Source organism: Enhydra lutris, unplaced genomic scaffold (genome assembly GCF_002288905.1).
Source record: "Enhydra lutris kenyoni isolate GAN:26980312 unplaced genomic scaffold, ASM228890v2 scaffoldscaffold8, whole genome shotgun sequence".
NCBI classification, from domain to species: Eukaryota; Metazoa; Chordata; class Mammalia; order Carnivora; family Mustelidae; genus Enhydra; species Enhydra lutris.
The window spans coordinates 11,866,097-11,881,902 of NW_019154092.1; the positions used below are offsets into that span (position 1 = coordinate 11,866,097).

The 15,806-nt window shown below is 41.5% G+C and overlaps 1 protein-coding gene across 1 annotated transcript; it reads left to right on the forward strand.

Annotated features, from left to right (window-relative positions):
* Positions 1-2,538: 2,538 nt before the first annotated feature.
* Positions 2,539-14,475, forward strand: LOC111142682 (A-kinase anchor inhibitor 1). Its single transcript, XM_022495981.1, has 2 exons — positions 2,539-2,653; positions 14,282-14,475. The coding sequence occupies exons 1-2, from the start codon at positions 2,539-2,541 to the stop codon at positions 14,473-14,475; spliced, it is 309 nt and encodes a 102-aa protein (XP_022351689.1).
* The last annotated feature ends 1,331 nt before the right edge of the window (positions 14,476-15,806 follow it).

Here is a 15,806-nt window from a genome sequence, read left to right on the forward strand (position 1 = left end):
CCTTTCATCTGTTAACACCTTGTGAACCTCTCAGTCTCCTTCCCCCGGCATCCTTCCTTGGTCCCAGACTTGATCAGTTTCCCTTGTAATGTGCTCTCATGCTGCTTCATGCTTGGGTCCTGGCTCAAAATTATAAGCCTGTTTGATTATATGATCCACACTTGACTCTTCCGCTGTATTGTAAACTCCAGTAAAGCAGGGTATGGAACTGTTTGGCTCGACATTGAACCTAGCATTTGTCCTATAGCAAGTGCTCTGTAATTCATCTAAAAATGAATGCATGCATGAATGAAATGCTTTGGCCCAGTGGTCTCTGTCACTTTCCACAGGACCCTGCATATAGATGCTCAATAAATATCTTTCATCTCTTCTTCTTCTATAGGGCATTTCAATAAAGAACTCTGTATAGTGTATGAGAGTAGCTTGCCTCATTATAAAATGACCAGCCATTGCAGGCACACTCAGGAGTGTTTCTTAATGCTCTGTACTTGATTTGATGTGGGTGATGGTGGTAAGTCAAATATGACTTAGAGGTCTCCTATACCTGCCAATACCTGTCTTGCCTTCTGACTCTCAATCTGCCAAATGTTGCTTCTGATTTGCTTATGGTGCATAGGAAAGCAGCGTCGGTTTGAAGTTGTTAATGGCAAGCTGGAAACTCAGGGGGCTGTGACTTTCCGTTGCTGGGAAGTCCTATAACTTTAGCTTGCTCAGTGGCAAAGCAGGGCACCCAGGACAGCTTCCTTAGCAGTTGGCACAAATGAGGGAGAGCTAACATCTGGTCCTTCATGGAAAATTCCTGTACTTAGAGCCGGAAAATAGACCATCATTCCATTAATAAAGGGACCAGAATTAGTCCTTGTTCTCTGTGTTCCACATGCTAGTCATTGATGAATGATAACACGGTCTCGAGTGTCTCAAGCAATCAGAGGGGAAGATAAAAAATACGATCCATGGTCACCATTGGCAGCGCTGTGCCCTGTAGAGTGTGGGTGGGCGGTGCCGACCCACCCCTACTGCTGCTTGGAGACAGACTTCTGTAATTTGCATATTTAGTGACCCCATGGGGAGGGACCATAGATAGAGATGCTGCTTATGATACAACCACTGCCACACTGTCTGTGTGTCGAAGGAAACTGATCTCTCCGATCAAAGGTAAATCACTAATCAGATTCTGCCTCAAAATGGAAACACCGACATTTTCTAAAACACACTTCACTGGAATAGAATGATAGGATTAATGTAATAGAGGCCAGTGGCCCTTGGGTTGTTAGGGGGAGAAAAATGTAAATTGTTACCAGGAAGATCTTCCTATGATCCTGGTTTTAATGGGTTTAATTAAAGAATTAAGACCAATTATTAACCATATTGCACTGAGTTCCAGACAGCTTCTACTGGGGCAGGTGAGGATGCCATATGGAAGAGCAGGCTCTGAAGAAGGGGGGAGGGCTGCGGAGCTCAGTGTCATCTGTGTCCCCATGGGCAGATTGGGTGTCCTAAGGAAGCATGATCCTGGGGAAGCCTGTGTGTGTGCATGTGTGTGTGCGTGCCCACATGTGTAGGTGGATATGATTTGAGGTGGAAGGATACGGAAGATAAATTTAGTTACATTGCGTTCTTGACTTGGGTGTATCTGTATTGGGCATTTAGAGTTTAAAGCTAATTAAATTGATTCATCATCTTTTGTGAAATACCAGAATGATTTTGTAAATGCTAATTAGGCTAGAGGACATTTGCATCATTTAAAATTAGGCAATTGGCCACCTACAACATGTAGGTGATTCATTAATTTCAAGCGAACGTAACGCGTGTAAGTAAATGGCAGGACTCTGAGGATTTCTGTGGTTGGTTCTGCCTTCTGTCGGGTTGTAATGCACTTTTTCACACTGTACTTTTATTAAGGGTCTCTCTCAGGTTGTTGTCAAATGTCCTATCCTTCCAAGTGAATGCCTAGGAGCACCAGTCAGTAATGATATTGGATGAGACCAATCCTGTGAGTGTCTGCCCTGCCCTGCCCTTGGCCCCTTGCCCAGGGAGGAAGGGGCTAGGTGGTTCCTAACTCCTATGCAGATGTGTTCTCACCTTTTGATGCAAACTCAGGCCACAGCTTATCAGGCCAAAATGAGCCACCGGCATTCAGTCAGTCTATAGCTGCCTGGGAGGTGACCTAGGATAAGAGTGCTGTTTTTCAAGGACAGTGGTGGTATGGTGAGTCTTTCAGTTTCTCTCTCAGGAATTTCAGCTGAAGATATGTTGATAATCAAGCCATCACAAGCAGAACCTTAGTCAAAATGTCCTCAGAAAGAAGGAAGTTTGTAAAATCATGAAGCATTTCAAGTCATGAATAAGCAGAAACAAGGGTAAGTAAACGCCACGAAGTCAGGGAGACTTGGGAAGAAAGGCAGCACTGCGGAGGGAGAGCTGAAACTCTCTAATGGCAGAGAACAATCTAGATAATCCAATTATATCCAATTAGAGCTGTATCGAGTGATTCCAGTTTCTGAATTGTAATGTGAGACTCAGCCAAATATTTCCAAGATGTCTGGCCAGGACGCACGCCTTCCCATGGTAATCACACCGCCAAGAAATGCCCGGAACGTAAAGGAACAGAAGGGCATCAGGATTTCCTTGCATGCTGAAGAGCCCACATACAGTATGTGTCTGTGATTTACCTAACTTCTTTATTTCTTTCAGTTTTATTGAGATATAACTGACACAGGTCACTGTACAGGTTTAGGGTGTAGGGCACAATGACTTCACTTACATATGCTGTGAAGTGATTACCATCCATCATTTCATACGGACAAAGGAAAAAAAGAAAAAAATTTTCTTATTTATTCACTTGTCTTGTAACCAGAAGTTTGTTCCTTTTGACCCCTTCATCCAGCACTTCCACCCTCTCTCCCCCACCTCTGGGAACTACAATTCTGATCTATTTTTCTTATGAGTTGTTTTGTTTTGTTTTGTTTAGATCACATAGAAGTGAGATCATACAGTATTTGCCTTTCTCTGTCTGAGTTATTTCTTTTAGCACAACGCCCTCTGGTCTGTCCACATTGTCACAAATGGCAGCATGTTTTTCTTTCATACACTCTATATACATACCATGTTTTCTTCATCCAGTTCATCTGCTGATGGACACGTAAGTTGTTCCCAAGCCTTGGCTGTGGTAAGTGACGCTGCCATGAACATGGGGATCCAGGTATCTTTCAAGATAGTGATTTTGTTTCTTTTGGATACAAACCGAGAATTAGAGTTGCTGGATTATATGGTATTTCCATTTTTAATTTTTGGAGGAAAATTCATATTATTTTCCATAGTGACTACACCAGTTTACAATCTCCCTGCACCCCTCGCCCCCTGCATTAGGGCTCCCTTTCCTCCACATCCTCACCAGCATTTACCTCTTATCTTTTTGATGTTCACTATTCTAACAGGCATGAGGCGATATCTCATTGTGGTTTTGATTTGTATTTCCCTGATGATTAACAATGAACACCTTCTCATGTACCTCTTGGCCATTTGTATATCTTCTTTGGAAAATGTTTTTGTAGGTCCTTTGCCCATTTTAATTGGTTATTTGATTTTTTGTTATAGAGTTGTATAAGTTTTTTAAAATGTATTTTGGATATTAACCCTTTCCATCCCTTTATGTAGATTGTCCTTTTACCTGTTGATCATTCTTTTTGCTGTGTAGAAGCTTTTTAATTTGAGGTAGTACCACTTTATTTTTCATTGTGTTCTAGGTGCCACACCCCAAAACTTATCACTGAAATCCATTCCAAGGAGCTTTTTTCATACTTTCTTTTAGGAGTTTTATGGTTTCAGGTGTTCAAGTTCTTAATTCATTTTGAGTTGATTTCTTGTGACTGGTGTGAGATAGGGATCAAGTTTCATTCTTTTCCATATGATTATTCAATTTCTCCCATACCATCTATTGAAGATACTTTTTCTCTTGAAAAATATTGAGTATTCTTGGCTCCCTTGTCAAATATCAGTTGATTATATATGTATGTATATGCATGGGTTTCTTTCTGGGCTCTCAGTCTGTGCCACTGGTCTGGGTGTCCGTTTTTATGCCAGTACCATACTGTTTTGATTGTAGCTTTATAATACAGCTTGAAATCAGGAAGTGTGATGCCTCCAGCTTTATTCTTTCTCAGGATTGCTTTTGATATTTGGGGTCTTTTTAGTTTTTTGTAATTTTTTTTCTTTCTTTTTTTTTTTTTTTTTTGGTCTTTCTGTTATTGTCCAAGTGCTCTGCCTGGCTTTTACCCTCATTTTGCATTCCTCACTTTCTCTGTCCTAGTTAACTGCCACTCTTTTTGTCCTATTCTCTTCACTACAGATACTCATGACCCAGGGCAAAGTGTTGATGAGGGCTATGAGGGTTACCCACCTTTCAGGTCACCCAAGGGGTACTCTAGACACAGCATGGCATGGGCTGCCTTTGACTTTGTAATCAATTTATCTTCATAATGGATGGATGAGAATGTGACAGTTTAGCTCAGATATTAGGTCACAGCTAAGTTTAGAGTGTCTCTCTCTCTCTCTCTTTCTCCTATTAAGGAATCAGCTTACTCTCATCCTTACATTCTTCCTTCCTCCATTCAAAGACAGAAAAATAGCTGTACAACAGGGACATCTTAGAGCTAAAACCTATGTAGTTTGGCTAAGGTACTCTTTCCAGGAGCAAACAGGAACCTTTATAGCTTTTCCGTTTGTCTACACGTTTATGCTCTAGAGTGGTAGTAGGCTGAACTCCCCGATTTTCATATTGCCCTGCTGTAAATATATACTCTTCCTCTTCAAATTAGCCTTGGCCATGGCACAGAAGTAATTTCAAAAAGTATGTAATTGCTTCTTCCTGTTAATATTAGAACCTCCCTGAGTTTTACGAGGGCCTGTGGCCACCCAGATAGCAATTATTTCCTAGGCTTCCTGGTGGCCAGGTGTGGTCTTGTGACTCAGTTTCCCCCAGTAAAATGTGAGCAAAGTGATGTTTGCAACTTAGATGATAATTTTTTTTTTACTTTTTTTTTAAATTTTATTTTTTATAAACACATATTTTTATCCCCAGGGGTACAGGTCTGTGAATCGCCTGGTTTACACACTTCATAGATAGCACTCACCATAGCACATACCCTCCCCAGTGTCCATAACCCCACCCCCACTCTCCCAAACCCCCTCCCCCCATCAACCCTCAGTTTGTTTTGTGAGAATAAGAGTCACTTATCGTTTGTCTCCCTCCCAATCCCATTTTGTTTCATTTACTCTTCTCCTACCCCCTTAACCCCCCATGTTGCATCTCCTCTCCCTCATATCAGGGAGATCATATGATAGTTGTCTTTCTCCGATTGACTTATTTCGCTGAGCATGATACCCTCTAGTTCCATCCATGTCGTCGCAAATGGCAAGATTTCATTTCTTTTGATGGCTGCATAGTATTCCATTGTGTATATATACCACATCTTCTTTATCCATTCGTCTGTTGATGGACATCTAGGTTCTTTCCATAGTTTGGCTATTGTAGACATTGCTGCTATAAACATTCAGGTGCACGTGCCCCTTCGGATCGCTACGTTCGTATCTTTAGGGTAAATACCCAGCAGTGCAATTGCTGGGTCATAGGGTAGTTCTATTTTCAACATTTTGAGGAACCTCCATGCTGTTTCCAGAGTGGTTGCACCAGCTTGCATTCCCACCAACAGTGTAGGAGGGTTCCCCTTTCTCCGCATCCTCGCCAGCATCTGTCATTTCCTGACTTGTTAATTTTAGCCATTCTGACTGGTGTGAGGTGGTATCTCATTGTGGTTTTGATTTGTATTTCCCTGATGCTGAGTGATGTGGAGCACTTTTTCATGTGTCTGTTGGCCATCTGGATGTCTTCTTTGCAGAAATGTCTGTTCATGTCCTCTGCCCATTTCTTGATTGGATTATTTGTTCTTTGGGTGTTGAGTTTGCTAAGTTCTTTATAGATTTTGGACACTAGCCCTTTATCTGATATGTCATTTGCAAATATCTTCTCCCATTCTGTCAGTTGTCTTTTGGTTTTGTTAACTGTTTCCTTTGCTGTGCAAAAGTTTTTGATCTTGATAAAATCCCAATAGTTCATTTTTGCCCTTGCTTCCCTTGCCTTTGGCGATGTTCCTAGGAAGATGTTGTTGCAGCTGAGGTCGAAGAGGTTGCTGCCTGTGTTCTCCTCAAGGATTTTGATGGATTCCTTTCTCACATTGAGGTCCTTCATCCATTTTGAGTCTATTTTCATGTGTGGTGTAAGGAAATGATCCAATTTCATTTTTCTGCATGTGGCTGTCCAATTTTCCCAACACCATTTATTGAAGAGGCTGTCTTTTTTCCATTGGACATTCTTTCTTGCCTTGTCGAGGATTAGTTGACCATAGAGTTGAGGGTCTATTTCTGGGCTCTCTATTCTGTTCCATTGATCTATGTGTCTGTTTTTGTGCCAGTACCATGCTGTCTTGATGATGACAGCTTTGTAATAGAGCTTGAAGTCCGGAATTGTGATGCCACCGACTTTGGCTTTCTTTTTCAATATTCCTTTGGCTATTCGAGGTCTTTTCTGGTTCCATATAAATTTTAGGATTATTTGTTCCATTTCTTTGAAAAAAATGGATGGTACTTTGATAGGAACTGCATTAAATGTGTAGATTGCTTTAGGTAGCATAGACATTTTCACAATATTTATTCTTCCAATCCAGGAGCATGGAACATTTTTCCATTTCTTTGTGTCTTCCTCAAATTCTTTCATGAGTACTTTATAGTTTTCTGTGTATAGATTCTTAGTCTCTTTGGTTAGGTTTATTCCTAGGTATCTTATAGTTTTGGGTGCAATTGTAAATGGGATTGACTCCTTAATTTCTCTTTCTTCTGTCTTGTTGTTGGTGTATATAAATGCAACTGATTTCTGTGCATTGATTTTATATCCTGACACTTTACTGAATTCCTGTACAAGTTCTAGCAATTTTGGAGTGGAGTCTTTTGGGTTTTCCACATATAGTATCATATCATCTGTGAAGAGTAATAGTTTGACTTGACTTCTTCTTTGCCGATTTGGATGTCTTTAATTTCCTTTTGTTGTCTGATTGCTGAGGCTAGGACTTCTAGTACTATGTTGAATAGCAGTGGTGATAACGGACATCCCTGCCGTGTTCCTGACCTTAGCGGAAAAGCTTTCAGTTTTTCTCCATTGAGAATGATATTTGCGGTGGGTTTATCATAGATGGCTTTGATAATATTGAGGTATGTGCCCTCTATCCCTACACTTTGAAGAGTTTTGATCAGGAAGGGATGTTGTACTTTGTCAAATGCTTTCTCAGCATCTATTGAGAGTATCATATGGTTCTTGTTCTTTCTTTTATTAATGTGTTGTATCACATTGATTGATTTGCGGATGTTGAACCAACCTTGCAGCCCTGGAATAAATCCCACTTGGTCGTGGTGAATAATCCTTTTAATGTACTGTTGAATCCTATTGGCTAGTATTTTGGTGAGAATTTTTGCATCTGTGTTCATCAAGGATATTGGTCTGTAGTTCTCTTTTTTTGATGGGATCCTTGTCTGGTTTTGGGATCAAGGTGATGCTGGCCTCATAAAATGAGTTTGGAAGTTTTTCTTCCATTTCTATTTTTTGGAACAGTTTCAGGAGAATAGGAATTAGTTCTTCTTTAAGTGTTTGGTAGAATTCCCCCGGGAAGCCGTCTGGCCCTGGGCTTTTGTTTGTTTGGAGATTCTTGATGACTGTTTCAATCTCCTTACTGGTTATGGATCTGTTCAGGCTTTCTATTTCTTCCTGGTTCAGTTGTGGTAGTTTATATGTCTCTAGGAATGCATCCATTTCTTCCAGATTGTCAAATTTGTTGGTGTAGAGTTGCTCATAGTATGTTCTTATAATTGTCTGTATTTCTTTGGTGTTAGTTGTGATCTCTCCTCTTTCATTCATGATTTTATTTATTTGGGTCCTTTCTCTTTTCTTTTTGATAAGTCTGGCCAGGGGTTTATCAATCTTATTAATTCTTTCAAAGAACAAGCTCCTAGTTCCGTTGATTTGTTCTATTGTTTTTTTTTTGGTTTCTATTTCATTGATTTCTGCTCTGATCTTTATGATTTCTCTTCTCCTGCTGGGTTTAAGGTTTCTTTCTTGTTCTTTCTCAAGCTCCTTTAGGTGTAGGGTTAGGTTGTGTACCTGAGACCTTTCTTGTTTCTTGAGAAAGGCTTGTACCGCTATATATTTTTCTCTTGGGACTGCCTTTGTTGTGTCCCACAGATTTTGAACCGTTGTGTTTTCATTATCATTTGTTTCCATGAATTTTTTCAATTCTTCTTTAATTTCCTGGTTGACCCATTCATTCTTTAGAAGGATGCTGTTTAGTCTCCATGTATTTGGGTTCTTTCCAAATTTCCTCTTGTGATTGAGTTCTAGCTTCAGAGCATTGTGGTCTGAAAATATGCAGGGAATGATCCCAATCTTTTGATACCGGTTGAGACCTGATTTAGGACCCAGGATGTGATCTATTCTGGAGAATGTTCCATGTGCACTAGAGAAGAATGTGTATTCTGTTGCATTGGGATGAAATGTTCTGAATATATCTGTGATGTCCATCTGGTCCAGTGTGTCATTTAAGGCCTTTATTTCCTTGTTGATCTTTTGCTTGGATGATCTGTCCATTTCAGTGAGGGGAATGTTAAAGTCCCCTACGATTATTGTATTATTGTCGATGTGTTTCTTTGATTTTGTTAGTAATTGGTTTATATAGTTGGCTGCTCCCACGTTAGGGGCATAGATATTTAAAATTGTTAGATCTTCTTGTTGGACAGATCCTTTGAGTATGATATAGTGTCCTTCCTCATCTCTTATTATAGTTTTTGGCTTAAAATCTAATTGATCTGATATAAGGATTGCCACTCCTGCTTTCTTCTGATGTCCATTAGCATGGTAAATTCTTTTCCACCCCCTCACTTTAAATCTGGAGGTGTCTTCGGGTTTAAAATGAGTTTCTTGTAGGCAACATATAAATGGGTTTTGTTTTTTTATCCATTCTGATACCCTGTGTCTTTTGATTGGGGCATTTAGCCCATTAACATTCAGGGTAACTATTGAGAGATATGAATTTAGTGCCATTGTATTGCCTATAAGGTGATTGTTATTGTATATTGTCTCTGTTCCTTTCTGATCTACTACTTTTAGGGTCTCTCTTTGCTTAGAGGACCCCTTTCAATATTTCCTGTAGAGCTGGTTTGGTGTTTGCAAATTCTTTCAGTTTTTGTTTGTCCTGGAAGCTTTTAATCTCGCCTTCTATTTTCAATGATAGCCTAGCTGGATATAGTATTCTTGGCTGCATGTTTTTCTCATTTAGTGCTCTGAATATATCATGCCAGCTCTTTCTGGCCTGCCAGGTCTCTGTGGATAAGTCTGCTGCCAATCTAATATTTTTACCATTGTATGTTACAGACTTCTTTTCCCGGGCTGCTTTCAGGATTTTCTCTTTGTCACTAAGACTTGTAAATTTGACTATTAGGTGACGGGGTGTGGACCTATTCTTATTGATTTTGAGGGGGGTTCTCTGAACCTCCTGGATTTTGATGCTTGTTCCCTTTGCCATATTGGGGAAATTCTCTCCAATAATTCTCTCCAATATACCTTCTGCTCCCCTCTCTGTTTCCTCTTCTTCTGGAATCCCAATTATTCTAATGTTGTTTCATCTTATGGTGTCACTTATCTCTCGAATTCTCCCCTCGTGGTCCAGTAGCTGTTTGTCCCTCTTTTGCTCAGCTTCTTTATTCTCTGTCATTTGGTCTTCTATATCGCTAATTCTTTCTTCTGCCTCATTTATCCTAGCATTGAGAGCCTCTATTTTTGATTGCACCTCATTAATAGCTTTTTTGATTTCAACTTGGTTAGATTTTAGTTCTTTTATTTCTCCAGAGAGGGCTTTTATATCTCCCGAGAGGGTTTCTCTAATATCTTCCATGCCTTTTTCGAGCCCGGCTAGAACCTTGAGAATCGTCATTCTGAACTCTAGATCTGACATATTACCAATGTCTGTATTGATTAGGTCCCTAGCCTTTGTTACTGCCTCTTGTTCTTTTTTTTTGTGGTGAATTTTTCCGCCTTGTCATTTTGTCCAGATAAGAGTATATGAAGGAGCAAGTAAAATACTAAAAGGTTGGCAACAACCCCAGGAAAATATGCTTTAGCCAAATCAGAAGAGATCCCAAATTGTGAGGAGGGAGAAAGGTTCAGAAAGAGGTTCAGAAAGAAAAAACAAAAAACAAAAACAATAAAAAAAAGAAAATGAATAAAGAAAAAATATAAAAAAGAAAAAAATATATATATATTAAACTAGTTAAAAAACGTTAAAAAAGAAAAGGGTAAGAGTTAAAAAAAAATTGGCAGAAGAGAAAAAAAAATTGAAAAAGAAAAAAAAATTAAATTAACTGCAAGGCTAAAGAATCATGGAGAGAAAGCCATGAGTTCCATGCTTTGCTTTCTCCTCCTCTGGAATTCCGCTGCTCTCCTTGGTATTGAAACTGCACTCCTTGGTAGGTGAACTTGGTCCTGGCTGGGTTTCTTGTTGTTCTTCTGGGGGAGGGGCCTGTTGTAGTGATTCTCAAGTGTCTTTGCCCCAGGCGGAGTTGCACCGCCCTTACCCGGGCTGGTCTGAGTAATCCGACCAGGTTTGCTTTCGGGAGCTTTTGTTCCCTGAGCGCTTTCCGTGGAGTTCCAGAGGATGGGAATGAAGATGGCGGCCTCCCGGTGTCCGGCCCGGAGGAGCCGAGAGCCGGGGGCCCCACTCCTCAGTGCGCCCTCAGAGAACAGCGCCCAATTACTCCCGTCACCCTGGCCTCCGGCCGCGCTCCAAGCTGACCGAGCCTGCGACCGGTTCAAGGTAACCCCGAGCTGAGAGTCACTCCTCGGCTCTGTCTCTGTAGCCGGCTTCCCTGTTCTAATACCTGCAAGCTCTGCGACACTCAGACACCCCCGATCCTTCTGTGACCCTGCGGGACCTGAGGCCATGCTGACCCCGCGCGGGCTTCACCCCGGTTAAGCCTCTGGAGCGATGTCCCTCAGCAGAACAGACTTTTAAAAGTCCCGATTTTGTGCTCCGTTGCTCCGCCGCTTGCCGGGAGCCGGCCCCTCCCCCCGCGCTCTATCTTCCCGTCGCTTTGGATTCACTTCTCTGCCAGTCCTACCTTGCAGAAAGTGGTTGATTTTCTGTTTCTAGAATTGCTGTTCTTCTTCTTCTTCGATCTCCCGTTGGATTTGTAGGTGTTTGCAATCTTTAGATAAGCTATCTAGCTGATCTCCGCTACCTGAAGTAGTCTCAGCCTGCTACTTCTCCGCCATCTTGACTCCTCCCTCCTAGATGATAATTTTTTAAAGGAAATCACTTACCCTTCAGTTTCCCTTTGACTACCTTCCAGCCCCAGATGGGATATTGGCTAACGAGCTCAACTCATGCAGATGAGGTGAGTATAGCAGGACATGGCAGAATGATAGGCTAGAAGGAAGCCGACCCCTCAGTAGCCTAGTGAAGTAGAGCCACTTGCACCCTGGAGACTCTCTGGGCTGATACAAGGGAGAGCAATAAATATCACTTTCTTGCCTGAGTTTTCTCCTATATTTTTTAGTTTCTTTGTTACAATAGCTTTGTTGATGCTCTAACTGATACACAGTGGTGCATACCAAGTCCTCAGGAACCACACTGAGTGCTGAATAAGTGTCATGTCACTTAATTTTCTAGCAACTCTCCTAAAATAGATACTAATTGCTCATTTGACAGATGTACACACAAGCTTACAGAGGCTAAATGATCCGCCCAAGATGGTAAGGCTATAAAGCGGTAGAAAGAACCTGGATACAGCTCCGAAGGGCTTCAAAACACAGATTCTAAATCTTCGTGCCCTGGCATACCTTGGTATTACTGTTCAGTCTTTTTTTTTTTCTTTTTCTTTTTAGACAGAGCATTTTTGAAGCATTCTTGTCAGCTAATTTAAAGTTTCTGTCCCTTACACATTGTAGCTTTTGATTGCTTCTCTGCTTAGTTTGGTGCAGAATGCTCATTTTATTCTCCTTTTTTGGAGGGGAGCAAGGTGAGGATTGTCCCTTGGTTTTGAATAGATTCATCTTACTTTGTTCATTAAACTGTAAATCTCTCAGAAAGTAATGCTTGTAGTACAAATGTGGCTAAATAATGACAACTCTCTGTCTCAAGGGATAAGAGCTGCCTAGTCTTCCAGAGTGACTCAGTATTCTCTTACGTGATGTTTTTCTCAGGTAGATGAATTCCATTGTCAGTGAATCAGTCCCGGTGGACAACCTCCCATCTTAAATACATTCTCATGGTAGCAGCATATTTGAATAGAGGGAACATCCAAAACGATGATTTTGCATAATGAATGATGCCCATTCTATTTATCACTAAATAGAAGCAGGTGGAACTTAAAATTTTCATGATTGCTCTTTAGTCAAATGTTAGATTCATGATCATTCTGCCATGCGTGAGTTAGTAATAAGTATGCTGCATAATAAAAGAAAGCCCCAAATGCATCAATAAGATATATTGGCATCAGTGTATCAAACAGAATATGTATTTTTCTCTTTTTTTAAAAAAATATTTATTTGAGAAAGCAAGTGAGAGAGCAAGAAGGCAAGAGAGCAGGAATGGCGGCGGGAGCGCGGGGGGGTGGGGATGCAGAGGTGGGGGAGGACGCGGAGGGGGGGACAGAGAGAAAGGGAGAAGTAGACTCCCCACTGAACAGGAAGTACAACCCAGGGCTTGATCTGGGGCTTAATCTGGAGCTCAGTCCGGGCTAGATCCCAGGATTATGGGATCATGACCTAAGCCGAAGGCAGACGCTTAACCGACAGAGGCACCCAGGCACCACAAGGGGTGTGTGTGTGTGTGTGTGTGTGTGTGTATTTTTTTTCCTCACATGAGAGCAGTCTGGAGGTGGGCAGCCAAGGATTGACATGTGGCTCTTGGTCATTGACTTCTCAGGCTCCTTCTAACTTTTTCTTTGTAAATCCCTGAAAATGGTTTCTATTCTAAAGATTCCCTCATGGTTAGCAAAACCCCCTGTAGTGACACTCATCGTGTCAGAGTTGCAGGCAGTGGGATGGGGAGAGGGCAGAGGGCCATTGTCCGCCTATTTCCTTGTAAAGACCTTTTTCAAATTGTTTACTAAATGAACTTTCACTTCATTGGTCAGAACTTAGCTATACCTGCTTACATAGTTGCCTGGATGAAATCAAGGTTTTGTCTTGTTTTTAGCTAGGAAAGAAGGCGAACAATCAATGGTAGGTAGACTGCCTGCCTTCTAATTAGAAAATTCCTGCCATTCTACACCAGGGGTTGGCAAACTGTGGCCTATGGGCCAAACCTGGCTCGCAGCCTGTTTTTTTATAAGTAACGAATTATTGAAACAAAGCGATATGAATTCATTTTTGTATTGTCTATAGTGGATTTGATGCTACAACAAGAAGAGCTGAGTAGTTGTCATGATCCACAGAGATCATATGGTCCCCAAGTATAAAACAATTCCTATCTGGTCCTATTGAAAAAGTTTGCCAACCCTGTTCTAGATCATGGAAGACAGATTCTGATGAACAAATGGTTTCATTCCTTGGGATGTTATAGGAGCCGGGTTGAGCCTAATATAGATTCAGTAACAATCTACTCGCCAGCCCCAGTGAAATTAAATTTCTTAGGCAGCATACATTACATACAAGTAACATGACTACTAGTGGCAGATTCAACAACAAGGAGTTTATTTATCTCACACACAAAGAAGTCCAGAAGTACATGGTCTGGGGCTGGTGTGGATGCTGAATGATGCCTTCAGAACTGGATTCTTGTTTTCTCCCCAACCATGGCAGAATGTTGACTTCCATCTCCATGCTTAAAAACATTAGGTCTGCATCCTGCCTCAGAAGAAGGGGTAGGTGTCAAAGGCCAAAAGGGGCACAAGTCTGTCTCTTTCCAGAACCTTCCCAGAGGTCCTTCCTGGCCAGGACTGTATTCTCATGACACCTGCTGGCTGCAGAGGATCCTGCGGTGGCGAGAATGTATAATGGACACCCGACTGAGGCAAACAAGTGGAGAGGGAGCCAGGAGCAGTATGACAGGAGCAGGGCTCCTCACAATTAGCGGGGCCACTCTAGCACCTTCTGAGGGTCTCACCTTGCCTCCCTGCTCCTTCCTGTAACCGTTCCTGAAATTGATTTTGTTCTCCACCCCCCTTTCCTATTTCTGGCTAGGTGAGAAGCCTGGAAGCGAGCCAGAAGAGGTGACGCTGCAGAAAGCCAGCAAACAGATTGTGCAGAACGCCATCTTGCGGGCCGTGCGGCAAGTCTCCCAGGAGAGCCGGCAGAGTGGGGACAGAGCCCGTGACAGCCGGGGCAGCCTCCAGCTGGGCGTCGGGGAATTAACCAAGAAGCACGAAAAGAAGTAACACCATCGATTTGGCTCTTGTCACCTGCTTGGTTTCCGGCCTTCCTCTTAGTATAGGACGCGTTGCCAAAATGTTGCCAGTAAAGCAAACCAAAGTGTCATCGGCACCTAGAAGTAGGACGAATTCGCGCTAGCCCTTGGCTGAGATGCACTGTTTTGAAAAAGTGCGTTAGATGATTCTGTTTATATTAATGCAGTGCCTCTGAAACGGAGTGGGCCCAAACAGGACACTGTAATTGCAGAAGTAGTTTTGCGGCACCATTTATTTTTAAGGCCCCCCCCTGCCCCGGCCGAGATTCTGTCTTGCTTATTTACTTTTGCTTTTTATGCACCTTTCTGTGAGTTTAAACAGCGCCCCCTTTTGCTGTGATACTGAGTATGGTACTGTGTTCTTTGTATTTTAAAAAGACAGGCTGGAAAGGTGAACGAATGGGGTTTGTCAACTTCAAATATGGAATTGAAGGCTTCACTGGGTTCAGGTCCAAGATCAAATGGAGCAAAGGCAAATTCTAAGACTCAGTCCCTCAGGATCTTACAAGGCATATATTTATATTACTTTTTAGAAAGGAGGAGTTTAACTTTTAAAGGACTCAGGTTTTTGTTTGTTTGTTTGTTTGGTCTCCGTTCTCTCCATGGTTTGATAGCTGGTCTTTACTCTCTGTGCAGAAATCCTTGGGAAATAGGGATTTCTTTTTCCATCTGAAATTAAAATAAGACAAGTGATAGATCTAGATGCATGAGTTGCCAATGACTGTTTTTTCGAAGCCCCATGAAGAGCAACCAGAACCATAGATTCCATTTATAAACACTACGTTATCATTAGGCTATGTCATCGCATTAGTACCTTTCTAATAGGAGCTTTTCTTTTCCCACCCACAAATTAAAATTATATTTTCAAAGTCATGAAAATCATACATATCAGGAATAAATAACACTGAAAATGGGAAAAACCAATTTTTAATTCTCTGAAGCATGAAGATAGAGTGGGAACAATAAAGTAACCGTGTTTTGGACAATGCGGTTATAGAGATATATGTGCATATGAAAAAAGCCATCATTATAGCAATGGTATGACCTTGGCTCCACTCCTATGTCAATAATGCGTATCTTTCTAGAGTCATCACAATCCCACAGTCTGGGCTTCACAACAGTCATTGAGTTGGTGCTACTGAAGACAGAGAAAGAATTTGGCCTGTAGTAAAAACCCTGCGGCTTCAGAATATTAATGTCTACATTTGAGAGGTTTTTTTTAAAGCCAGTATCAGCATATATGGTATGACTGATATTAAGATATACTTCTAGAATTCCAGTATGTTATCCTTTCCACAATGG